The 25,004-nt window shown below is 57.2% G+C and overlaps 2 protein-coding genes across 6 annotated transcripts; one reads left to right on the plus strand and one right to left on the minus strand.

Annotated features, from left to right (window-relative positions):
* Positions 1 to 1,126: 1,126 nt before the first annotated feature.
* TMEM109 (transmembrane protein 109) lies at positions 1,127 to 8,654 on the minus strand. 5 transcript variants are annotated; one of them, XM_037517834.1, is made up of 4 exons: positions 8,552 to 8,654; positions 3,952 to 4,193; positions 3,004 to 3,106; positions 1,127 to 2,675 (listed from the first exon to the last, which is right to left on the minus strand). In XM_037517834.1, the coding sequence occupies exons 2-4, from the start codon at positions 4,183 to 4,185 to the stop codon at positions 2,284 to 2,286; spliced, it is 729 nt and encodes a 242-aa protein (XP_037373731.1). In that variant the 5' UTR covers positions 4,186 to 4,193; positions 8,552 to 8,654; the 3' UTR covers positions 1,127 to 2,283. The 5 variants fall into 5 exon arrangements, with proteins under 5 accessions (XP_037373731.1, XP_037373733.1, XP_037373732.1 ...); XM_037517836.2 differs by lacking the exon at positions 8,552 to 8,654 and adding an exon at positions 6,888 to 7,970; XM_037517835.1 differs by lacking the exon at positions 8,552 to 8,654 and adding an exon at positions 5,406 to 5,493.
* Positions 8,655 to 14,343: 5,689 nt separating this feature from the next.
* Positions 14,344 to 23,633, plus strand: PRPF19 (pre-mRNA processing factor 19). The gene is made up of 16 exons (XM_037517838.1): positions 14,344 to 14,538; positions 16,073 to 16,222; positions 16,329 to 16,405; positions 17,112 to 17,253; positions 17,372 to 17,445; positions 17,559 to 17,621; positions 18,408 to 18,449; positions 18,586 to 18,660; positions 18,977 to 19,052; positions 19,198 to 19,307; positions 20,453 to 20,608; positions 20,811 to 20,880; positions 21,103 to 21,188; positions 21,391 to 21,561; positions 21,690 to 21,795; positions 23,111 to 23,633. Exons 1-16 carry the CDS (start codon positions 14,520 to 14,522, stop codon positions 23,206 to 23,208), a joined length of 1,515 nt encoding a protein of 504 aa, XP_037373735.1. The 5' UTR covers positions 14,344 to 14,519; the 3' UTR covers positions 23,209 to 23,633.
* Positions 23,634 to 25,004: the final 1,371 nt, after the last annotated feature.

Genomic DNA, 25,004 nt, shown 5'->3' on the forward strand with positions numbered 1-25,004 from the left:
GCCGCCCGCCCCGCGCCGGCCGAGCGCAGACAATGGAGCGGGCGCCGGGGCCGGGGCCGGCGGAGGGGGGAGCCCGCACCCGCCGCCGCCCGCCGGGTCCTAGTGCCCGCCGGGTCCCCGCGCCGCGCGCCCGGGCTCGCGGGGGGCGGAGGCTGCTCCCCCGGCCGGACCCGCGGGCACCGGCGCGCCCCGGCGGGACACCCCGCGTTTCCGGGGGCGCCCTCTCGGGAGCCCCGGAGCCAGAGGAACGAGCCACTTCCTCAGCCCCACTCCCGCCCCACAAGCAGCTCACCTGTAAAGGCATCTGACACCGGGTCAGAACCAGAATTCGGGGCTGAGGGACACCGGAATGCAGAGGTGGAATGGGGGAGGCCGGGCGAGGCGATGCGGCCCGGGGACAACCAGCGGGGCCTGCCCAGACGCAGTCCTGGCCGCTCCCGTGGGGGAGGGCTCCAGGTGCAGGCAGCTGGAGTTTCGGGCAACCCCATCCCGGGGACGCCCATGGGCCTGGCACATGGGCCTGGCAGGCGTGGGGGTTGTCTCTGCTCCTGAAGGAGGCCTGCCTCCCAGACGGGCCTCCCTGTGCAGCCTCGCCGCCAGTGTCCCGAGGGGCTCAGAGCAGGGCACCCCGCCTGCACCTGATTATGTCCTGGGCACCTTCAGAAGACAAGACCCCCACCTGCCAGGGCCCCTCAAGACAAACGACCCAATCTACCACCTGGTGAAGGCTGGTACTGTTGTAGAGCAACCGACATCCTTTCCCCCTAACAGTACAATAAGTGCCAGTCTGGTGAGGCAGGCCAGGAGGGCAGGTGTGCCTTCTCCTGGCTGGGACTAGCCTTTTCCACACCGAGGGGTCGGGGCCCTTCCCCCCACCCTCCATTATCCCCACAGTGCTGCTCAGTTCTTGGAGGTTTTGTAGTGGGGGGCTCTCCTGCCTCCTTCCTCACCCTCCAGGGAGGAAGCATACCTGGCCCCAGGCCTGCCTTTAGTCTGTCCCCCCCTCCCTTCTACCAGCTTCACACCACCCCTGCGGGGAGCGGTCAAGAAAGCTGAGCAGCTCCACAGAAAAGGGTTTCACTGTAGAGAAATCAAAGTCATCCAGGCTTTGAGTAAATGCATGTTACACAGAGCAAGATAATAAAATAGCGTGCACTTTATTTAAAACCAACCAAGCGCAGATAAAAATATAGATCACTGCAGCTGTGATTCCACATCAAACTGTAACAGGAAGAACTGGGCATCTGTTGGTTCTTCACATGCCAGGCGGGGCAGAGGACACCCACTTCTACCAGACCTCAAAGGATGAGCACGAGTCAGCCGCAGGCTCCCCGCTCCCGCAGAACAGGAGACAGAGGCTCTAGTTGCATCTCTGGTGTCTGCTCCGTGCTCCTCCTAGGCCCCGGGGTGGGCGCTGATCAGCAACTCCTTGGTGGCAGTGAGTAGGGGGTGGGGGGGAGGCAGCCATCTAGAACTGTGCAGGCCAGAAGATGAGACCTCTTCCTCCTTCAGAGTCTCTGAAGTCCCCACAGGGGATCTGACCACCACGGTGGGGTCCTAATTGCAGGCCTGAGTCTGCAAAGCAGCCATCTTTTGCTTTGGCTAAAGGGGAATCGAGATTCTGAAAGGGACCAGTCTCTTCTTGACACAAAGCAGCCCAGCGCACTACAGACAGCAGAGGCAAGGAGAGGGCCCGCTGGCCCTGATTAAGGCACTTATTATAGACTCCATGGTCATCCTTGTCCCAGCCCGAGGGAATGCCCCCCCACCCCCTCCCCTCAGGTCTCGGGTCCCCTGCCTCTTTACCAGCTGGGCACTGAAGAGGACAGGAGCATGCCTGAGAGGTGTGGTTTGGGTGGATGCAGGAAGTGAAGACAACGGGATGGGAGCCGGGGACTCAGCAAAGGAGGAGGCGGAGGACAGGAGAGCAAGAGCGTCAGAGGTGGCTGCATGGAGACCTGGCTACGGCCCCGGAGATGAAGGCAGTGCTGAGAGCAGATGCAGAAGCTGGGGGATGCCCCAACCCCTGTCCTGGCTGAGACAGGACAGGAGTGGAGAAAGGGTTAAGAGAACTAACCCCAAACACAGAACCCCAGAAGGCAGGGCTCCCAGAATCAGCAGGGGAAGTGGTCTTCCTCTCTCAGCTGGGGGTCTGGTGCAGAGTGGGAGGTTCTGAGCTTCAGAGCCAGGGCAAGGAAGGGCTAAGGGCCTGGAAGGAGGGCTGTGCGACCCGGAAGCAGTTCAGCTCTTTGGTATGACGAAGGTGGCATTGCCAGGCGTCCTTCACTCCTCCTCCACGCTCCGGGGCCCCTTGGCCACTCGCCTCTGCCGCCAGCGCAGCTCCTCCACCTGGCGCTCCAGCCCTCGAACCGTGGCCTCCAGCTGGGCCCCTGAGGCCGGGGTGCCTATGAGCCGGCTCAGTAAGGCATAGAGGGTCAGCAAGGCCAGCAGGAGCAAGGCCCGGGTGGAAGGGTCAGGCACCGACCTCACCAGGGCCACAAAGCCAGCCAGGAAGAAGATCAGCTTCAGGCCCCACAGGATCCGCCTTAGCAAGGTCAAGACCAAGCCAAGAAGCAGGGACAGAATCCAGTAAAGGACCAGGGCCGCGGCTCCCCACAGCAGGAAGGTCTGCACCTGGCTGGGGCTGAGCTTCAGTTCCTGGGTAAGGAGATCTCCTGGAAGGGGGAGAGTCACAGCATCAGCCACCCTGGGAAGGTGACCAGGGGTGGGGAAGAGGGTCAGCTCCGGTCCCTGCTGGATGGTTGAGCCTGTAGCTACTCACTGAGTACTTTGGGCTGTAGGTTAACAGTGCGGTACCACAGGGAGCAAGACGCTCAGCCTGCTGTGTGGTGGGAGTTATCGGCCTGCTCCTATGACAGTAGCCTCCAGGGAGACCTGGGAGGTGTGGAGCAACTAGGGAAATGTCTGGACCCTGAAATGAACTCCAGTCACAGGGCAGGCCAGGCTAAACTGCAGCACTCTAACCAGGGCTCTGCCACTCACCATCCAGCCCCAACGCATTCAGCAGCTGCGCAGAGATGCCAGACAGAGCGAAGAAGGCCACAGAGATGGCCGACGAGATGACCCACATCACATGAGACAAGGTCTGTGGAGAGAGCAAGTGAGTCCATAATTAATGATGCTGCCCTCCCCTGAGCAATCCCACCTCTGCCGGCCAGGCCCAGCAGGAGCACCTCACCCCTGCTTCTCAGAAGTGCTGCTGGGCCTGGCTAAGTCTCTTCCACAGCCACCTTCCGGGGTGTAGGGACAGACAGCAGGTCATTTCTCTGGCCTGAACTGGACCCCAGGGTATCTGGGCCCTAATTCAACTGACTTGCTGGAATAGTTTGTGTGTAAATCACCAGATCCGTGCAGTAGTCACTCTGTGAAACTGGGGTCCTCCTAGCCTCTTGGGGAATCATGAAAGTGTATGGAGTAACTTCTGTGAAGGACGCAGATGTGTGAATGAAAAAGGGGTCCCTCGGCTCCACTATACTCTGACCTTGTCCAGAATCCGCAGTCATTGGTGCCGCCTCAGAAGCACGTGACATGGGATGCCATCAGGTCACAGCCCCACCCCCACCTCTCCAGGTAAGGAATGGATTCAGTTCCTGATTTTTTTTTTTAACCAACTTTAGGTAAAAGTCTGGCTTAGGTTTAAGTCAAAGTCTGACTTTTAGACCAAAGTCTGGCTCTGCAGTCACCCAGTTACATGGCTTCTAAAGACGCCTCACTCCCCGTCTTTCTGGCAAGAAAGGGCAGGAGCCAAGGCAAGAAGTAGGCAGAGCCAAAGGCCCCGGGGTAGGAACCAACCATGGGAGCCACGAGACAGGTTCCAGCTGGCTTCGCCCTGTGCACTCTGGGGTCTTCTGTATCGGGGATTATGACACAGAGGATGTGCAGTCAGGACTCCTCAACCCACGCAGTCACAGCGGGGACCCCCTCGCTTACCTCTGAAACCAGGTGCATGGTCTCGGGCCCCACCCACTCATCCAATGTGGCCCGCAGAGAATGGCCTATCTGGCTCAAGAGATCGACGGGGGCCTCCTTCTTCCGATGGCCGGGTGAGCCAAAGTCTTGAGAAGACTGGGCCCGTGCCGAGTGGAGGATGAAGGCCGGGAGGACCACCAGGATGACACTGAACAGGTACTTAGCCTGCGCTGAGGTGCTGCCTGGGCCTGGCATGGCTGGGTCTGGCAGGAGAGAAGCACAGGGTGAGCAGAGAACCAGAGCGGGCACAGAAACCCACTGTCCGGCTGTGATGCACCCCGAAACCCTCTGCCGCCCCTACCCTGTTAGCTGAGACAGGCAGGACAGGGATTTTTCTATTTCAGTGGAGCACAGTCATCTGACAGCGGGGTCCCCCATCACATTCTCTACCCCTGGTGTATGAGCTAACCAGCAAGTGTTCTTCAGTGGCCTTGGGGCCGGGGTAGAATGAGGCAGGCTCTCTAAGGCTGCTCCAGTTCTAAAACGCTGAAGGTCTGCCTCTGGCTCTTAGGTACCATGGGAATAAAAAATATACAGGACGATCAGGCTTGTCCCCAAGGAAATTATAATCTACTTAAGCTGAAAAAAAAAACAAAACACTTAAAAATAGTACACAAATGGGACTGCCACTGTGCAGCCATGGAAGAGAAGTGCTGAGCCAGGTGCTCCAGCAAGGATACCTCGTACGCATGGGCAGCACGGGACCATCGCTGAGGTGGGTGCGACCCTCCTTGCCCCAATGTGCACGTAAGAAACTAAAACTTAGGAGTAAAAGGCATTTGCCCAATGTCGCGTGCTATGAAGAAAAGCCAGGAGTTGAGCCTAAGCCTCTGCTTCCAGGGCCGCACACGTGAGGTGTGAAGGTAACACAGGATCTCAGCACTGGCTGGTCGCCGCGCTCACCCGGGAGTCCACAGCCAGGGGCCTCCAGCCCACACCCAGAGCTTCTGAGGTCACTGGCCAGTGTAGCCAGGCTCAGACCTGTAAACGGACCCCAAATTACTGCTCCCTGCCACTAACAGAATGGCCTCAACTACGCAGCCCCCAAACTCAGCCAAGGATGAAAACACAACCGCCGAGGAAAGATTCCATTATCAGTAAAAAGCTAACCGTGCACCACCTGCCCCACTTAATCCTCGCAGTGACCCGTCAGGAGAGTGACTGTCGGGAAGGAATTGTTATTATCGCCCATCTTACTGCTGAAGAAACGGAGGAAAGGTAAGTAGAAAGCGTGGAAATCAAGCTTTGAATCCGGGGATATGTGACATCAGAACCCCCCCCCCATACCACCCTGCTCTATCATCTCCAACCGAAGTCTCAGAAGTGATTTAGAAATTCCTTCAAATACAGGAGGAGCTAAGGAAAGGTGGCACCCACCCATCGCGACTCCGTGAGTTACCGGTGACAAAACTCACTTAACCGCTGCGAGCTCTCATCTGTTCTGTAAGAGGCTGCCACGGGCAAGAACCAACAAGCACCAACTCACTGAAGCACGTGTGGATTCTGCCAAGAAACATGTTTCAATCCCAACTTCTATCTGCCACCATGGTTGAGAAATGTCAGCCACCACCAGCAGATCCCCCGTTCCCTTCCAGGCTCAGAAGGGACCTGCGCCTCCAGGGAGTGTCCATGACTCAGCCCCATGAGCAGAGGCTCAGCATGGCCTGAGCTGGGGGCAGGCAGGTGTGCGAAGTTTTTGCAGTTAGCAGGGCCCGCAGGGAGTTGGCTAGAAATCCGGCGCCATCGGGATGGGGAGAAAGATGTTCCCGTTTTTGTTTGGTGGGAAGGAGAAGGGTTCCAAGAAAGGGTCAGAAAAAAATATCACATTGGGGGCACATTCTGGCGCAGAAACTGCTGTTCTAAGTCCTTCCTGAGACCTGGAGGGTCAAGCAGGGCTGCAAAACATGCGATCCATGCAGAACGACTCAGGCTGGAGAGCCTTCTACTCTCTTTTGGCAGAAATCAAGAACCAGATGGTTCCTGCCCGCCAGTGGTCAGAGAAGAGGGAAGCGCAGGTCAGTGCCTGTGCTATCTGGGTCAGCACCGCGCTGGGGACTTGAAGAGCAGAGCTGCTGTCTTGGGTCGGATCCTATATCCAAGGACCTCCACCAGGCGGGAGCAGATTCGTCTCCCTTTTGAGGAGGTCAGGGCATGTGAACTGCACCCCCCACCCCCGCCATGGCAGCCTGCCACATTCTGTGCTAGCCTCAACTTTCGAGCTACCAGCTGCCCCAGTCAAAGGGAGCTGGGGGACCTTGAAATAAACCCTTGGGAGTGGGGCTGGCACTGCCTTGTCAGCTGACCTGAAGTGCACTGGAAACGAAATTCAACAGGATTCTGGATGTGCTTTCTGCAGATAGGACTACAGATTTCTGATTGGTCTGTTCCTTCAGAATGTTTTCTTTAATAGGTTCTTTCTCATTTCTTTCAGGTCTATCCCAGGCCGTAGGAATCTGACACACTGCCATTGCACACCCCTCCCCGCAACACACACGCACACACTTTAGAGGCCATTGTGGTCAATAGCCGAAATAGTCACAAGCTCCGAGAGGAAGTTGGTAGTAAATGTTCTCAGCTCCTGTAATGCCTGTTCTCAAGGAATATATGGTTATTATAAATATTCTTGTTTGGTGCTCTATAATCTTCAAAGTGCTTGCTATTTCACCACCCCACTGCTATTCTCCCCATTGCACTCTGAAAACTACAGCTTATAGAGGTCAAGTGACTGGTTCAAGTTCACACAGCAGAACCTGGACTTGACTCTAGAGCCCAGGATCTAAATCTTGTCCTTCTGCACCTCGCCCCCACACTCCCTCAGTAAGACATGGCACTTAAAGTTCTACTAAACTCATCAACAAGTTCAAAATGAAAAGACTACACACCAGGTGTGGACCCACCTGCTGGGCTTACAGGTCATGGTTTTGTAGCGTAAGGTAAGAAGATGGCAAAGGTTTGGGATTAGATCCACCACTTCTGTTCAGAGAGCTCAGGCAGAGAGGCGGGAGGACCCGGCTGAGCCGGAGAAAATGCTCCACTTGCTATGCTAGTGAGGAGGCACAATGTGTTTGTGGTTTGGGAAGAGAGCTGGGTGGGGCCATCCACACATCCCCAGCCAAGGCTCCCTCCGCCCCGTTTCCTTCCACACGATGAATCATACCGTGGGGGAAGCGGGGAGAGGAGGGGCAGCTGCCTTAGTGCCCTCTGCTGGCTCTGATTTGCCCATCCTTGCTCAGAGCTGCCCCTAGGAGCAGCGGTTCTCAATTCTGGCGCCTATCATAGCAGCCTGTGGAGCCTTCCAGAGCAAGATGTCTGCCCCACCCCAGGTCAATTTACTTAAAGGATGCCACACAGGGACTCCTCAGGGATCTCTGACGCCTAATCGGACAGCTGCCACACCCAATCAGCAGCACAGGCAAAAGTCGGCTCCGGGCAAAATCCCAAAAGTGCAGAAAGGCACAAAAGACCTAGACTTCAGTCCCAGACTTAATTCTGCCAGCAAGTAGAAGTCACTACCTCGTGCCTGATACTTAACCTGTCGCAGCTGCAGTCTCCTCCAGGTAAAATGGGATTGAGCAGGTGGAAAGTCATTGCACGGCTCACATGTTTCTACAAGAACTTTGTAAACATCTACAGAAATGTTGCAGGGCACAAATTGCCAATATACCACTCGTTACACTGTAGCATAATTTAGCAAGTTTGTAGGCAGCCTTCTTCACACTCCTGAACACCGGAGATCAGACCGGACAACTACCTTTTCTTGGAATTCCCAGCGCCTAGTATAGAACAAGAGCTAATAAACACTTGCTAAACGAATATTGGAGGCCCGCCAAGAAGCCCTGAGGGGAGCAATGTAGAGCCAGGGAGAGGTTTTATTTTAAAGTTGATCCAAGCATGCTGCGGGCTATCCGAGAAACACAGCTGCGCTGAAAGGAGGCGCCTAGGCCGGGCGAAGCTGCCACAACGCAGCAACTTGGTCCTGGCAGGTGGGGGCAGCCCCCGCTCACCCCCTGACAGCTGCTGTCCTGCAGCTATTTGGAGCCAGGGCCGCCCAGCCGCACCGCGAGGCGCCCTCCCCAGCGCCCAGCCTCCCGGAGACCGGGTGTCAGTGGCAGGTGCTATTTCGAACACCGCGTCCCCTGCCAAACCCTGCTGGATGGTGTCGCTGGCAAGGGGATGCCTCTAGGCCCAGGGGCCAGGACACCCCCAAGGGGCTGCGAGAGACGGCGCTGGAGCCTGGGTGCTGGGGCGGTCGGGGGCGCAGGGCTCGCGCTGGCGGAGTCCCCGCGTCCGGCCTCGCCGGGTCCCGGCCGGCCCTCGGAGCAGCGCCGGGAATCCTCCACTCCCCGGAAGCATTGGCTTCCCCCGTTACCTAGTAACGACGCCCCCTGTTGCATAGCAACGAGAATCCGGGTCCCCAGCCGTTCCCCCGCCGCGCGACGTCGGACCCCGCCCCAGGGGCGCCCGTCGGGCCGCCGGGCTCCCCCTCGGTTCCGGCTGCAGCGGCGGCTGCCCGCCGACCCCCGCGCTGCACGCCGGCCCCCGGCCTCGGCTCGCGGCTTACCGGGCTCCGGCCACCGCTGCCCTTCACGTGCGGCTTCGCTGAAAAGCGCCACCGAACCCGCGCCTCGACTCCGGGCGTTGGTTCCCCCAGAGCGCACGCGCAGGGCGGGAGGCGCCCGGGCCCCGGCGGCGCCCCCACGGCCCGGGCCGGGGCGCGCGTGCGCACTGCCCGCGCCGTGACGTTTTTCCCCGAGCGTTCCCACCGGGCGAAGAATGGGGTCGGAAGTTTGAGCTGGGAACGGAAGTCTCTGGCAGGAAAGGGGACAGAGGGGATTTTATCTGGGCCGTAGAGTGGACACACTGGACCTTTGGACTCGGCCCGACGCCCCTCTGGAGGCTTCCACGCAGAGCATGTTGGGCAATGTAGTTCTCCCGCTGCGCGTGCCTCCCGGGGCATTGTGGGAAATGTAGTTCCCAGGTAGCGGCGCCCGCGGCACCTGGTTGCTGGAGAAACTTTTCGCGCTGAAATGGCTCTCGAGGTGGGGGAAGTATTAGAGGAACGTTTAGCGGCATACGGTGCAGGAAAAACGCAACCGCGCCTCCTTTTCCACACCCAGACTCCGCAGATGGCTCCCAGGTGTCCACTGGATTCTAGAGAAGGCCGGGGACTGACGCCCGGACCCGGTTTCTACAACAAAGCCGGCCTTTTGGGGGGCGGGGGGAGGGGCAGCAGGCACTGGAGGGGAAGCACCTGGGCACCTGCTCCTCTCGCTGGTCTCGACTTGTTTGGAGTCTCCTGTCAAGTACTATATGCTTCTGAAAATACCACCGCACCCCACAGTAGGTGTGGAAAAATAAAGAGAATGAACATGCCATGAAAGTGCGTGAATGTTAACAACAACAACAAAATCCAAGTTGCTGTCTGAATGATGGAGGCTTAGAGTAGAAAACGAGATGGAGGAGTCAGAAGACCAGAAACTGGGGGTAGGGGGAGAAACGACACACATAGCCCTCAAGCCAACCACAGAAATGAATCATCCTTAAGCGTGGTCTGGAGATGGGGAATTGGGGATGGTCAGTCACTACAATGTGGATTCTTAAGTGTGGACCAGGCATGGGAATATACAGAGATTGAGGATCATTACAAAGAATCTCTAGTCTTTACAGATTAACCCAATCAGACCCTAGAATTGATTGATTTAATACTAGATAAAAATTCCACAAAGGGGGCCTCCCTGGTGGTGCAAGGGGTTAAGCACAGTACTGTGAGGCTATGCGCAGCCTCTGCCACACGAGTTAGATCCTCAACCACCCACATGGCTCAGCAAACCTCTCCGGTCTAGCCGGCTGCCTCCCTCAGCAATATATTTCAGTCAATTTGCCTGTTCTGCTCCCTACTGTCTTTGGTGAATCCTTTCACACACACCCCACCTCTGGCCTGTACCCCAGTTCTTGTATGCATAAATAAATAAATCTTTAAAAAAAAAAAAACAAGACCAGCACCTGTGTCTATGCAGGTGTCTCTCAAGCCTCTTTCAAATGAAGAACTCTACCTGCCCATGTCTACGCAGGCACTTTGCTGAAAGGGGAACTCTGCCAAAACTCTTCTCCATGATAACTCAAAGGCCCCCGAATCTCATCAGAACCCCATCATGAATGCTCTACCCACATCGTTGGCTGCTACAGAAAAGCTTTCTTTTGATAATAATGCAAGTCCTGAAACACAACACTCTAAACAGATCTTTTTCCCAGCTTCCTGAGTCAGCCTAATTCTCCTTATCTTTTGGCCTTTCTAACAGTTCCAACTCTACATTTGTGAGATCATTTTTGATTTGTAGACCTACAAGTCTGAGGGCACAGACTTTCCAGTGGAATATTAGTTCCCTGTGCGTTAATTGCTTTTCAACTCTTTTCTATGGGAGTTATATGAACAACCTCAGATAGTTCAGGTTCTTCCCACCCTTGATTTTCAGGTGTAAACACTTTTTGGAAAAAGAACAAAGAGCCAGTGGGGGAAAGGGGGGGAGTTCATTTAATCCTCAGTGCCAGTGGTTTGAGCTTCATTGTTCTGTCTAATCCCATCACTTGTCCATACAGGTTCCCACTAGCTGGGAAATGGAGCTGCTTGGGGGTTACTGGCCAGTGTGGCCCCTTGCTTCCCAAGCAGCAGCCACAACAGCATTGGCCTGGGGGAGCAGGCTATAGAGTTCTTTTCTTGGGGCTCCACCAACATCTATGCATATATAAACCTCCCTACATCTCTCTTCCCAGCCTAGGGAAGCTCTATCTGATCTGTGGGGAGGTTGAGCTTGAGGGGAGTGGGGAGGAATCGGAGATCAAGTTCTTAACCATAATATTTACTCCAAAATCAGTTCATCTAAACCTGTTCTATTTCCTCAGGCTGGGGAAGGCTTTTGAACTCAAAAGTCTTGAAAGGATGCCTTTGCCCCTCTATTCCACTATTAGAGCCATATGCTCCCCAATATAGCTCACCTCTGCTTTTGCTCATAGTGGTATCCCCAATGTCTAGTACAGCACACATTTGGCACTCAATACAGATTTGCCCAATGAATGAAATGCTCAGTCTCTCTTCTTCCGGTTTGGCCCCCTCCAACACATCCAGTATGTGTCTGCCAGAGGAATCTTCTGGAAGTGTGGTTGTCACTCCATAGCTTAACTGCTATTCTGCTGCCAGCCAAATCAAGTCTAAGCAGCTGGGGTTCAAGGCCACACCTAAACTGCGGGTCCACTTTATTTCCTACCATAGTCAAGTTCTGAAGATGCCTGGTCCACCAGGCAGCCTGTCACTCAACCAGCAGTCCATGGGGTCCTTACTGTGTGCCAGGCACTGGGTCAGACTCTAAGAAACAGCAGTGACAGACGACTATGGTTTCTGCCATCATGGAGGTTCTGGTCTGGCAGAGCACTCAGACATCAAACAAATACTTATAAATAATTCAAAGAGTATAGTTACCAAAGCAGCTTAGAGAATTACAGGGTGCCTTAGGTACTAAGCTGCAGTAAGGGCAAGAAAAAAAACTCCAGAGGACGTGACTGTGAGGCTCAAGTTCACTTTGCAGGTCACATAGGGAGGAAAGAGGGGAGAGATGAGAGCAAAGTATTTCAGCAGAAGTGCTGGGACCGGGCAGAGGAGGAAAGTTTGAGGACTTGAAAGGCCTGTGTGGCAGGAGAGGTGAGTGGGACTGTGAAGGTCAGCATGGGCCAGATTGCAGGATTGGGGGGCAGTTTCCTCTGCCAGAAACTCTCTCATCTCTGGCCTCTGCCGCTGTGTCACCTCCTCAGAGATGCGCTCACTGAGTACTCTCCCTAGAGCAGCCCCCGCTCCAATCCCTCCTGACCTCCTGTCCACCTTATTCTGATTTATTTATAGCCCTAGCCCCTCTTGGAGTTTTCTTCCTATGTATTGATTGTCTAAGCATTCCCTTCCCCCCAAATAGAAGGTAAGCTCCAACTGTCTGTCCTGTCCACCATTTGTATGTCCAGATCTGAGAACAGGGCCACAGCCAATTGACTGGACAGCACCCAATCAATATTTGTTGAATGAATGAAAAGCCTGGGGAGGAGCAGGAATAGATTTTTCATTGAGAGTAGATCACTGGCTGGTTTGTAGAAAGTGCATTAGGAGGGGCCTCCCCGGTGGCGCAGCGGTTGAGCGCTGGGTTGCGAACCTGCCCGCAGCCTCTGCGGCACCGGTTCAATCCCCGGCTGCTCCCCAGCCACCAGAGGAGGGTCCCACATGGCGCGCAGACCTCTCCTGCCGCCCGCTGCTCCCCTCAGCAGTGTACTTCGGTCCTTCTGCCTGCTCTGCTCCCTGCTCTGGCTCTGGTGAATTCTCTCACCCTCCCGCGCTTCTGACTGTACCCAGTGCATGTATAAACAAAACAAGCAAATAAATAAATAAATAAAAAAAAAAAAAAAAAAAAAAAAAAAAAAAAGAAAGTGCATTAGGAGGATACCAGGCTGGATGCAAGACCATTTAGGATGCAATTTTATTGGCGTAGGGGAGAGGTGGTAGGTTGGGCAATCTGGCTTGGCTTTTGGGTCAAAAACAAACATGAACATTTGTATTGTGCTTACTAATGCCAGGCTTAGTTCAAAGCATTTTCGCAATATTAACTGCTCACAGCATTTAGTTCACCTTTGTTACCACTCTTATTTGACAGATGAAGGATTTAAGGCAGAGACACAGCATGCTGGCTGAGTGGGGCTGGGATCAGGGCCACACAGCGTGACTTCACAGAGTCCATGCCCTTGGCTACTATGCCACACTGCCCCTTTGTATTGCAACTTTTATTTTTCTCTCCAAGCCTTTGCTTATTGTCATTCCTCCTGGGGGGCTGCCCTCCCTTCTCCTTTCCCTCTGAGTGGTTTCCTAGACCCAGTTCCAGCTTGGGTGTGTCTGGGGGCTTGCCTTCACCCAACCAGCCAATCTTGGACATCAGTAGGGTGTCCACGAATTCAACTCAGTACTGACACTACCAGGAGACAGCATTCGATTCCACAGGTAAAGGGACTCAGTCTCCCAAGACCACCTTCCACTTCATACACCAGTCTCAAGCCCAGGTTGTTACTGTTCTTCTGTCTGACTAGCTATAAATCAGACCCCCTACTTGGGTTCTATTAATCTGTTAGAACGGCTCACAGAATTGGGCAAGATACTAGATTTGCCCAACTTATTATACACGGAGATAATTCAGGAACAGCAGGTGGGAGAAATGCACAGGGCAAGGTGTGGGGAAAGAAGGAGGGGGGCTTCCATGTCTTCTCCAGAGACACCACTTGCCCAGCACCTCCACAAGTCCACCAAACGGAAAGCTCTCTGGATCCTGTCCTTTTCAGGTTTCATTACATTGGCAAGGTTAATTAAGTCATTGATTGATGGGAACTGATTCAACCTCCAAGCCCTCACCTCTTCCTTTGGAGGTTAAGAGGGTGGTACGCCAAGTTCCAACCCTCAAATCACATGATTGGTGGGGTCACTCCATTAACACAAGACACCTTTTAATCACTCTCAACACTTCGGAAATTCCAGGGCTTGGGGAGCTGTGAGCTAATGTGGATGAAGACCAATATAGATGAGAAATATATTTTGCCATCTGAATGACCAAATAAATGTCAGGTAAGCTGCAAAAATCACACCTACCAATCAAAGTCCAGCTCATCCATACCTCTTCGCCGACCACACCTGTTTGTCTTCTTGTTTCACCTGGGTCTCTTGCAGCCCACAACACCTTATGTATATAATCCCCGAGAGTATCTTATCTTGCAGCTATTTGCCAAGAATTTACTATCTGAGCTGGAGTTGACCGACAAGTCATGTAGGAAAGGGACAGAGAAGGTGATGACTTGCACAAGGTCACAGAGCAAACTGGAAATAGAGGCAGGACGAGAACAGTTTCTAGGCCAGTGTTAGTCTCTGTGCACCTGCCTCTGCGCTTTTTCATGGGGCCACACAGCAGCTCTCATCGCTAGGGACACGCCTGCCTCCCAATCACGTGGGGCACGCTCTGAAAAAGTAGACTCTCCAAAGCAGACCCCAGAAATAAGCATTTTAGCAAGTTCGTTAAGACACCCTCCTGCACACCACATCTGCCAGGCTACGGCCCCACGGCCCAGGGCAGCCCGCGTCCCAAAAAAGTCTCCCGAATGCCTGTGACTTTAAATCCGCACTGCATCTTGGGAAATGTAGTTCCGCTCTCCTCCCCCGCCTCCCCCCGCCCACGGGAGCGCTTCACGGAAGGACCCGAGTCCTGCCGGAAATAGCCGAGTGTTCGTGGCGGGCCCTTTCCTGCCGGGTTGCATTGTGGGAAAGGGCAGTTTCCGTTAGCCGCGGGCTGAGGCGCGCGGCCGCGGGTCCCACGTGAAGGGCCCAGCGCGCATCGCTCGGCGCGGCCGCGGCCCGCTCGCAGCCGAGGGCCCGGAAGCGGCGGGGAGCCGGAAGCGGCGCGCGGCGGCTCGAGCGGACCCGGGAGCCGGTGCTGAGGCGCCCGGAGCGCGGCGGCGGCGCCATGTCCCTCATCTGCTCCAGTGAGTGCGGCCGCGGCCGCTCGGGGTCGCGGGCGGCCGAGGGCGGGGAGCCCGCGGGGCGCCGCAGTGCGGGGCGCCCGGGCGGCGGGAGCGGGGCCTGTTGGCCCGGGCGTCGCCCCCTCGGCCGCGGCTGCCTGGGCGCAGCGCTTCACGCTTCACGTCGCGCCTCAGGGTACGGCCGCGGCCGAGGCCGGCCCGGGGCAGCCCCGCGGCCGCAGGACCCGGGGACCCCGCGGGTCGGCGTGGTGAGGCGGCGCCGGGCCCGGCCTCCGTTTCCCCAGCTGCAAAGGGGGGTGTTGCAGCGGGTGTCGGCGGGGCGGCTGCCGCCGGCGAAGGTCACCCGGCGGGCCCAGGGCCGGCCCCAGCTGCCCCCAGCCTCGCCCCTGCGGCTGATGCAAACAGCGCGGACATTTCCCAGGCCTGGAGCGGGGTGCGGCGCCCCTGCCAGACCCCGACCTCCTGTGGCCTTGCAAGGATTGCTCAAAGCAGGAGTCAGGGTCCCGGGCTTTCAGATGCGGTGGAGACATTCAGAAAGCGTGCGGCCTGGCAGGAGCTGCAGGCCAGTAAGTGGCAGGGCCGGGCTCGCTGCCCCTGAAGCCCAGCCGCGTTCCCGCCTGCGCAGGCTTTGCTTTGGCGTGTCTTGTGCACGCAGATGTGCTCTGCAGGGGTCGCTGCGGCAGGGAGTAGCGCAGCATCCCTTTCCCTCTCTGCCTCGTAATTCTCGAGCCCTTTACTCTTCCCAGAACCTCTCAGTGAATCCAGGAGGGGGGCGGGAGGGAGGACAGGGATGACGAGGAAAAGGAGGCCTCACTATGCAGAAATGACAACTTGCAGGGTGTTTTCATCTGTTGTCTCCTTGCCATCTTGAGGGAGGTTTTTTCTGCGCTCCCAGCACTGTTTTCCTCCCTTGCTCTCTGAGGTGTTTACGGAGAGCCTGCCGGGCGCCTGCGTGTGCTGAAGGCAGCGGCCACTGCAGTCCCAAACCTCAGGGGGGTGCGGGGACCAGAGAGGCAGGCGTGTACAGGGATGTTGTGGTGGGGCTGGGGGGGGGGGGCGGGCAACGTGAGGATGAGCTTTCTGTGGCAAGTGTTTACCCTTGTGGATTGCACCTAATAAACAGCCTGTGGTGTTTGTTACTGTCGCATTGGTCACATTGCTTTATAGTTTCTTTTGTCTGCTCGTCCACCTGCTGTTTGAGTGTCTGTGTGTATTTCCCGGTCCTGGCATATTTTGGGTCCTAAGCGTTCTTGTTCGGGAATGAGCTGGGGCGGGATCATGGACTGCTCTTTGCTGCTGTCACTAGGAGTTGCGCAGTCATTATTTGTTGACCGCCTGACTGCTGAGAGGCGGAGGGAGAAGCTGGTTGTGTAGCTGGAAGCATTCTGGGGACAATGCAAAAGCGGGCTTGGTGTCACGTCTTGCTTCCTGTTAGAGACTATGGGGACCCATGGTCTTACTGGGGCCAGTTGGGGGAGGCATCCCCTGGCCCAGGCTCCCGTCTGGCCCAACCTCACTGCCTGCCTTTTCTCTGCAGTCTCCAATGAGGTGCCCGAGCACCCATGTGTGTCCCCCGTGTCTAATCATGTCTACGAGCGGCGGCTCATTGAGAAATACATTGCAGAGAACGGCACAGACCCCATCAACAACCAGCCTCTGTCAGAAGAGCAGCTTATTGACATTAAAGGTACCTGCTGGCAGGCCTCAGCCTAGGCCATCTCAGCACAGAGATTGGGGCGGGGGGGGGGAGCCTCCGGGGGCGGTGGTTCCTCACACCCACTTTCTCTCGCCAGTTGCTCACCCAATCCGGCCCAAGCCTCCCTCGGCCACCAGCATCCCAGCCATCCTGAAGGCCTTGCAGGATGAGTGGGTGAGTCTCTGGAAGAGAATTGATGGTTCCCGCTTGAAGAGAACAGGTCACTGGACGAGGGCTTGCAGGGGAGGAGGGAGTGTGATTTTCTTTTCCAGGACAGGGGGACAGGGGAGGGGCCCGGTTATGGATGTGGACACAGGTGGGGGTTCCATGCTTAGCTCCATTGTCACCAGCCTGTGGCTCTGGACAAGTCAGGGTCCATCTCCAAGCCCTGATTTTCTGCACTGTGACATGGATCCGTGCCTGTCTCTTGGGGCTTGGGGAGAATTAGAATAAAATTAAAGTAGAAACTTCATGACATCGGGGGCTTACTTGGCAGTGTCTCCCCAGCACAGCAGGCGGCGCCCACAGTAATAGGTGTTCTGAAGTAGGGCTGGTGAGCACACCCTGAGGCTGCTGGCAGGGTGCCTGACACCTCGAGGGTGATCGATAAAATAGCAGTGCAGCAGCATTCTCATCCCCTCAGCAAGGTGGTGGCATGGCATCTGAATTTGCCGGTTCATTAGAGACGGGGAGGGTGAGAGCTGGTGCTGCTCCTGTCCCCGTGCCCGGGACTCGGCAGGGCAGAAGCGCAGGAGTGTCTGCCAGCACATTTCAGGGTCATTCAAGTCGTGCCTGCTCCCTGATGGTGGTCTGGGCTGTGGGCTCTGCCGAGGCTGGGCGCACCCTGCTCCTCACCCCTCACGGTGGTGTTTCCCCCCAGGACGCCGTCATGCTGCACAGCTTCACTCTGCGCCAGCAGCTGCAGACAACTCGCCAAGAGCTGTCCCACGCTCTGTACCAGCACGATGCGGCCTGCCGTGTCATCGCCCGTCTGACCAAGGAGGTCACTGCTGCCCGAGAAGGTGCGGCCCACCCCCTGTCCATCCCATGGTCCTGTCGTGCTCCCCCGCCCCCCGCCACTTGCCCCAGGGCTGGTCCTGTGTGGTATGGTGCCATTTCTGACATGATCTTCTCTCTCAGCTCTGGCGACCCTGAAACCTCAAGCTGGTCTCATCGTGCCCCAGGCTGTGCCAAGCTCACAGCCAAGCGTTGTGGTGAGCGCCCCCACCCCTGCCCTGGCTCATTTGTGCGCAGCGGCCCTCACAGCTCCCCTGCAGGTGCCAGTGGCGGTCTTGACCTCTCTCCCCTCCCCCCTTCTTCTCTCCAGGGTGCAGGCGAGCCCATGGACTTGGGTGAGCTGGTGGGAATGACCCCCGAGATCATTCAGAAGGTGAGTCTTCCTCTCACTTGGCAGAGGTGCTGAGGGACCCTCACTTTTCATCCTTTGCGTTGAGTCCTGTATGAGTACGACTCTCAGCCCTTAGGAGTGAAGTCTGGGGCTGGCAGGGGTCGTTGTGGATGTCACCGCTGGAGGCTTTATGGCCTCGGGCTGACTCAGCCAACGCTTGCTTCTGAAGCAGGAACAATAGCGTCCACTGTTACACTGTGGGAGTTTAATTACTAGTAGGTGCACTGCAGCTCTTCGTGTCACTGGGGTCCTTTGCAGATATTAAAGCACTTTGGTTCCATGCTTTCCCTCTGGAGGGGGGCAGGACAGGACGACTCCTCTTTGTTTAGCAGCAGAACACTCCGAGGTTCACATTCACAGCTCATGAGCAGAGCTGACAGGTCCGGGCCCCTTCCACCCCAGAGTGAGCCCCTAGCGGAGGAGAGCTTGCGTGCCCAGGCTGCCGGCTTGCTCTCGCTGCCATCTTCAGTGGCTGCCCCAGCCTGGAGCTCTGCACACTTTCACTCTTTTCTCTGCCACTTACCACCTCGGTGGCCATGGGCAAGCGACTTACTTCCTTGAGGCTCACTATCCTTCTCTGTAAAAAAAAAAATCACCAATCACCAGGTCCCAAAGTTGGGGTGAAAGTAAAAAGTGACATCATTCCTGGAAGCCTTGGGCAGCGAACTTGGCGGGTAACGAGGTGTCTGTGACATGCAGGGGGGCAGGGATGTGGCCGGTGCCCAGTGAGCCACTGTCCCACACTGACCTATTCCCTTGCTTCCCCAGCTTCAAGACAAGGCCACTGTGCTAACCACGGAGCGTAAGAAGGTACGTCCTGTCCCCAAGCCGGGAGGGAGGGAGGGAGGGAGGGAGGGCTGGTCTGGTGGGAGGTGGGTGACCCCTCTCAGAACGGGGCTGGCGGGTTGCTGCACTCAGCTCCACTTCTTGCGTTTTCTTTTCTCAGAGAGGGAAGACTGTGCCTGAGGAGCTGGTGAAGCCCGAAGAGCTCAGCAAATACCGGCAGGTGGCCTCCCACGTGGTGAGTGGCCGCGTCCCTGCTGTCGGAAACGGCCCTCCCGGTCTGTCCTTGGGGCTGGCAGGCCCAAGTGGAGGCCAGCGGTTGGCAGGGTGGCCAGACTCTGGCCCATTTTCCGCCTTGACTGAGGGTTGCTGGGACTTTCTTCTGTCCTCTGAGCTCCTGGCAGTGCAATGAGAGGCTGCAGTGTCCAGGCAGCAAGCCAAGCATAGTGCAAGGGGCAGAGTCCCTCTTGCTTCTGGGCTGGGGCTGGAATGGGGTTAGTTGGGTGGCTTTAGAGTATGCCTCGATTCAGCTGTCATGTGCTGTGTCTGCTCAGGGCTTGCATAGCGCCAGCATTCCCGGGATCCTTGCCCTGGACCTCTGCCCCTCTGACACCAACAAGATCCTCACCGGTGAGAGCAGGCTAGGGGGGAGGGGGGCAGCAGGGAAGGTGCACACGCCTCTTCCTCTGCCGGCCTGGGGACAGAAAGTGTGCCTTCTTCAGCAGAGGGACCCGGATGGCGGAGTCATTTTTGGATCTCATTTGGGCCCTTGCAGGTGGAGCAGATAAGAATGTTGTTGTCTTTGACAAGAGTTCTGAGCAAATCCTGGCCACCCTCAAAGGCCACACCAAGAAAGTCACCAGTGTGGTGTTTCACCCTTCCCAGGTAAGGGACGCTCCTGGCCCTCAATGCCTCATCCCTGTGCCCTTGCTCAGTGTTCTAGGGCCCCTGGTGAAGTTAGGGAGTTGCCCTGGACTCTGTGTAGGGTGTCCTAAGGCATCGGCTCTCAAACCAGGTTAAGCAAGGAAGTGTTAAGCTTGAAAAAGCATAGTCGTTGAAATACTTTGTTAAGAGGAGAAAACCCTACAAGTGACAAACTACAAGAGACCACACAGCTCATCTTCCCCCTCACCTTCCCGAGGCAGATGTGTCTATTCCCACGGTCCTCCTGGTGGCGGTGAAAATGTGATACTGGCTGTTAATAGTATGTGTGTTCAAATATGCGGACAAGTGCTGGCTTCGAGGGTAAAGGCAGCTCAGTGGGCCAGGTGACGACCTCTGGGCGCTGAGTGTCGGTTAGGACACTTGGACCTGAGGCTGAGGACATGGCTGGACCGAGGCTTCCCAGACAGCAAGACTTTCCCTGAGCCTTAAAGAAATTGGAAATAGAATAATAACATGATAAATGCTTCATGAAACCAAGTAGATTCAGATGGAAGCATTGCTTTCCTGCTCAGTGGGTGTGGAAACGTGTTAATTTTTTGGGTGTGAAATTGCATTGGTAAACGATGGTAGGTAGTTTTACCTTAAAAGTGTTTCGTGCCCAGAGTAGCAGGTGGGTGACACTATGTAAGTGTTTCCCCCACTCCAAATTTCTCTGAGAATTAACTTGCCTTCAGAATCCTCATGGAATGTGCCCTCGCAGCCCCTTCCAGACCCGCTGTCGATAAGACCTGTGCTGTCCCAGACTGTAGCCAGTAACGCCACGTGGCTAATTTAAAGTGCAGTTAAATAAGAAATTCATCAATTGCTTCAGCCGCATTTCTCTCTGATCCCAGAAAGTCTGGGTGATCGCTCTCTGCTGCACGTTTTTCTTACCACTAGACGGCGTGGCCTCCCTGGGCCACCTGCTGTCTGAGGTACTGCTTCAGCAGACTCGGCTCACCCCACAGGCCTCAGCGTGCGGCTGGCTGCAGGTTGAGCAGGCTGACGCAAGAAGCTGCTGGGGGTTGTTGGTGCCACCCTGGCCCCTTGCTGAGACTGCTGTGGGCCAGCTCTGTCTGATCCCTGGCCTCTCACTTGCCTTTCAGGAGCTGGTGTTTTCTGCCTCCCCAGACGCCACCATCAGGATTTGGTCGGTCCCCAATGCCTCTTGTGTTCAGGTTGTTCGGGCGCACGAGAGCGCTGTGACCGGCCTCAGCCTCCACGCCACTGGCGACTATCTCCTGAGCTCCTCCGATGACCAGGTGTGGTCCCAGCGTGGGCCCCGACGGGCCGGCTGGTCCCCGAGCTTGATCGTCCTGGGAGTGGGAACATCCCAGAGCCCAGCTGGTCCCCGGAACCCTGGAGGGGAAGGTTCCTGTTAAGAGGACCTGGGGTCTCTGCCGTCGCGAAGGGCTCCCAGAACCCAGGACCCACTCTTCACTGGCTCCGGTGTCTGTTTTTCAGTACTGGGCCTTCTCTGACATCCAGACCGGGCGTGTGCTCACCAAGGTGACAGACGAGACCTCCGGCTGCTGTGAGTTGCCACAGAGGCACGGGCATCCCCTCATCCCCTCATCAAGTCTGACACATTCAGGCTTGTGTGTCAGTCCTTTGTCCATCTGTTCTGAAAACACCGAGCGCCGGTGCTGCTGCGGCCAGGCGCCGTGCTGGCGCGGGACGAGAAGACCCAGGCAGCTGCCTCCGCTGTGCTTGGTCCCTCCCGCGGGCTCTGACCGCAGCTCTTTCTCCCCCACAGCTCTCACCTGTGCACAGTTCCACCCCGATGGGCTCATCTTCGGAACAGGAACCATGGACTCCCAGATCAAGATCTGGGACTTGAAGGTAAGACATGGTGAGGCCTGGGCTCGGGGATGAAGTGCCCGGGGCACCTGGCCCTGGGGGCGTCCCAGGGAAGGAGAGGCTGGCTCTGTGTGGTGGTGTGATCTGGGGGCCCTCTTGAGTGTCCTTACCTGAACCACAGGACGATGTCCGAGGCAAGAGCAATCAGTGGGTGACATTTTACTGCTCCCCCCACCCACTGTAGGAGCGCACCAACGTGGCTAACTTCCCCGGCCACTCTGGCCCCATCACCAGCATCGCCTTCTCCGAGAATGGTTACTACCTGGCTACGGCGGCGGACGACTCCTCTGTCAAGCTGTGGGATCTGCGCAAGCTCAAGAACTTCAAGACGTTGCAGCTGGATAGCAACTTTGAGGTGTGCGCACCCCGCTCCGCCCCCCCCCCCCCCGTGCAATTGCCTCATCAGTTATTCACTGAACTAATCTAAATGGCTTCTCTGTCCCTGATTGTCCCCTCCTGGGACCTGTCTTCTTGTCCCTGCAGGTGAAGTCCCTGATCTTTGACCAGAGCGGCACCTACCTGGCCCTCGGGGGCACAGATGTCCAGATCTACATCTGCAAGCAGTGGACGGAGATCCTTCACTTCACAGGTAGGGCCGGACGTGGGGACAAAGCGCCGGCTTAGGGACTGCTCAGGCCAGGCGGGGATGTGCACGGACGGTTAGATCACACCCTGAGGCAGGCGAGTTCAGTGGCTGAATAAAGAACCCGGGTCAGACTGCTGGGCCTCCATGCCCAGCTGTCCTGTTCAAGCTGTGATACCAGGAAGTCACTTCACCTCTGGAGCCTCGGAGATAGGGTGATCTGGGGGGAGCTTGTGAGGCGGAAATGAGCTTCTACAAAAGGCAGCTCCTGCAGCGCCCGGCATGTAGTGAGAGCTTGCTGCTGTCGTCGTTGGCTCCACGTCTTGGGTCTGCTGAGGGACCGGAGCAGGGATGTGGCACCCACTGCACCTGGGTGTCCAGCCTGGGTGGAGGCAGCGTGGCTGCACCAGTGGCTTTGCCAGAGTGTGCGAGACGCCTGACCTCAGAGCTGTGGCCGCTTCCTCTTCAGGCCCTGCTTGGCAGATGGTGCGGGCTGGTGCCGTGGGCGCGCTCAGGGCCGAGTGGCTTCGCGGATGAGCTTCTTGTCCTTGTTGGCGGGCACCCTGCCTGTTGCTGTTGTGGAGGTGCCGCAGGCTCCGGCCCTTCCCCGTCTTCCTGGTGCTTTGACTGGGGGCAGGGTTAGCTGGAGTGGCGGCTGGCAGCGCGGGGCGGGCTTCTTGGTGGGCGGGCTGCCCGGCGAAGTGTGTGATCTGAGCCTGGAGGAATTCGCACCCAAGTTCACTCCTGGAGGCGAGGAGTTGTCTGGTCTCTTCTGCCCCCCAGCCCCGCCCTGCGTGAGGGTCCCCGGCTTCCTTGAGTTGGACCCCCGTGGACCAGGACAAGTGGATGGACTGTTGTAGTTATAAGCAAGGAGCTAAAACTAAATAGCTCTCGAAGCAAGCACTGAGGTTTTAAGCTGGACTGAAAGCTCAGAGAAGTTTCCGGAAAGAGGTGGTGTGGTGCACTCGTCTCTTGCTGCCCGAGCCTGACTTGGCTGCTTCTGAGCACTTGAACTGAACAGAATTGTAGCTGCCCCACAAGCTGGGGGGGTGGGGGGGGTGGGGGGGGAACTGGCATTTTAACATGCACTCTGTCCCCCAACAAGATCTTGAGTATCTGCTGCGTGCTGGCACCAGGTGAGCCCTGGGGCCCGTGTCACACAGTCAGGCTGGGGTCCTGGCCTGGAGGTGATGGACCCGGGAGCGGACAGACAGCAGTGACGTGTGATGGGCACTGACCAGGGAAGGGCCAGGGGGTGGGGAGGTGAGTCTCTCGGGGTCAGACCAGCCTCCTCACTGTTGCCTCTCGTCTCTCTCCCCAGAGCATAGTGGCCTGACCACGGGGGTGGCCTTCGGGCACCACGCCAAGTTCATCGCTTCAACAGGCATGGACAGGAGCCTCAAGTTCTACAGCCTGTAGGCCTGGCCCTTCTGACACAAGCTGAGCCTCATCTCACTAGGGGTTAGAGTTAGGGGTGGGGGTGGGGGGAGGAAGGGGAGAGACTACTGGCGGGAGGGGGGTCCGTGGGGCGGGACATTCACATCATTTCACGCCAGTCGGGGTGGTAGCCGAGAGCATGGCAGCGCAGACCACCCTCATCCGTGCAGCCACCGGGGCTGACGGGCCTGGACTGGAGGTGGAAATGTCACCCTCCGAAGGCTTGGTTGGAGGCCAGGGCCTCTCCCTCCTGTCGTCCACGGAGCTGGTGCTGGTGGTCCTGCCGCGTCCGCCATGCCCAGTTCCTGCAGACACAGGCTGAGCCGAGGGAAATGTGACGGGGTGGGCACGAGGGCAAGTGCCGGGTTTTGTAAGCAGCGATCTAGTTTCATTAAAAAAAGAAAACAGCAAACACAGCCACCTCCTGTGTGTGTGTAGCCCAGCACCTGCGCTGGAAGGGCGGGGAGGGAGCAGGGCGGGACGCCGCCTCCAGGAAGCCCATCGCTTCTCTCCTGTCACCGTGCTCTTGCCTTTTCTTTCTTTTTTATTGCTCAACAGAAATAAATGTATAAGCTGTTTGCCAGAATGAATCTTCCATCTCTGTCCCTGCAGCCCTTGTCCTTCTGTCCTGTGGGCCTCATCTTCCAGCTGCCCCTTGCCTGGTGGGCTGGGTTTCTCACAGCCTGGGGGGAGGCAGGAGCTCGGCAGACGAGCTGTTTGCAGAGGAGCTGTGAGCGCATCCAGAAGGACGCCGTGGTTGCAGGTGATGGGGGCCTGTCCCAAACTGGCTCGAGTCAGAAGGACATTTTCACAAGTCCAGCGCTGGGAGGTCTGAAGGTGCGCTGGTGTCAGGGGAGCCAGCCCAGCAACAGCAACAGAGGTCAGAGAAGGAAAGCCGAGCAGGGAGCTGGTGGTCACGTGGCTGCTTTGGGTTGGGGAAGGCTCGGGTGGTGACAGATGGGCTGGAGCCCGAATGACAAGGCGCTAGGAGGGGGAGGGCAGAGTCGCAGGCAGAGGGCAGGTCCCCTGGCCTATGGTCAAGGTGTTTGTGGGGGAGGCGGCCTGGTGGCTTGAGTGGGGTGGGTGTGGCCTGGGAGGTCAGGCCCCGGGGTAGGAGCCATCCTGAAGTGTGCCTGGCAGTGGGTTGGATTGGGCTTCGAGAGTGAGGTGAGGACGTGGGGAGCTGGGGCTCTACGTGAGGAGGTGGTCAGGACAGGGAGCTGGGAAGAGGGGTGCGAACCTGGACGGGGCTGCGGGTCAGCACGTAAAGCCCCATGGGTGTCCTGCGGGCCGCGTCCCGCCGTCAGGCACGCTGGGTGCGCCATGCCTCCCGCGGAGGGTCAGTGCTGATGAGCTAGTAAGGTCTTCGGCAGCCCTGCAGGAAAGACCGCTGAACGTTTAACCCAGTTGCCTTGGGCTTGTGACCAGCAAGAATGTGCGTGTGTCCCCTGTAATGTCCAGGGCACTCACTTCTGGGGCGGCACAGCGGCTGTGTAACTAGCGGGCGGGAACATCCCCCAGCTTTGCTCTCAGGGTAGCTCCCGGGGTGGAGTGACCGGTCTGTATTTCCTCCACCAGTGTGGGGTACTGTTCTGTGTGTTTATCGCTTAAAGGAGAGTTACAGCGTGCAGCTCTCGTGAGGCAGGACAGACTTCTGGAGCAGGGACAGGGCTGAGGGAGGGGCGCCGGTCAGGACTAGTGTGCAGGTGGGCAGCATGGCGAAGTGGGGGAGGGTCGGCGTCAGGGCATCCTGGCACTGACCTGGACCCCGGGGGCCA

The sequence above is a fragment of the Talpa occidentalis genome, unplaced genomic scaffold (genome assembly GCF_014898055.3).
Source record: "Talpa occidentalis isolate TD23 unplaced genomic scaffold, MPIMG_talOcc4v2.1 talOcc4.17, whole genome shotgun sequence".
Lineage (NCBI taxonomy): Eukaryota > Metazoa > Chordata > Mammalia > Eulipotyphla > Talpidae > Talpa > Talpa occidentalis.

Excerpts from the sequence above, each read along its gene's own strand:
- TMEM109 (XM_037517833.2), bottom strand. Across the intron at positions 3,107-3,951 it reads CCATGCACCTGGTTTCAGAG|ACCTTGTCTCATGTGATGTG; the intron begins GTAAGCGAGGGG and ends CTCTCTCCACAG. Across the intron at positions 2,676-3,003 it reads GAATGCGTTGGGGCTGGATG|GAGATCTCCTTACCCAGGAA; the intron begins GTGAGTGGCAGA and ends TCCCCCTTCCAG.
- PRPF19 (XM_037517838.1), top strand. Across the intron at positions 17,622-18,407 it reads CCCCCGAGATCATTCAGAAG|CTTCAAGACAAGGCCACTGT; the intron begins GTGAGTCTTCCT and ends TTGCTTCCCCAG. Across the intron at positions 21,562-21,689 it reads AGCTGGATAGCAACTTTGAG|GTGAAGTCCCTGATCTTTGA; the intron begins GTGTGCGCACCC and ends TTGTCCCTGCAG.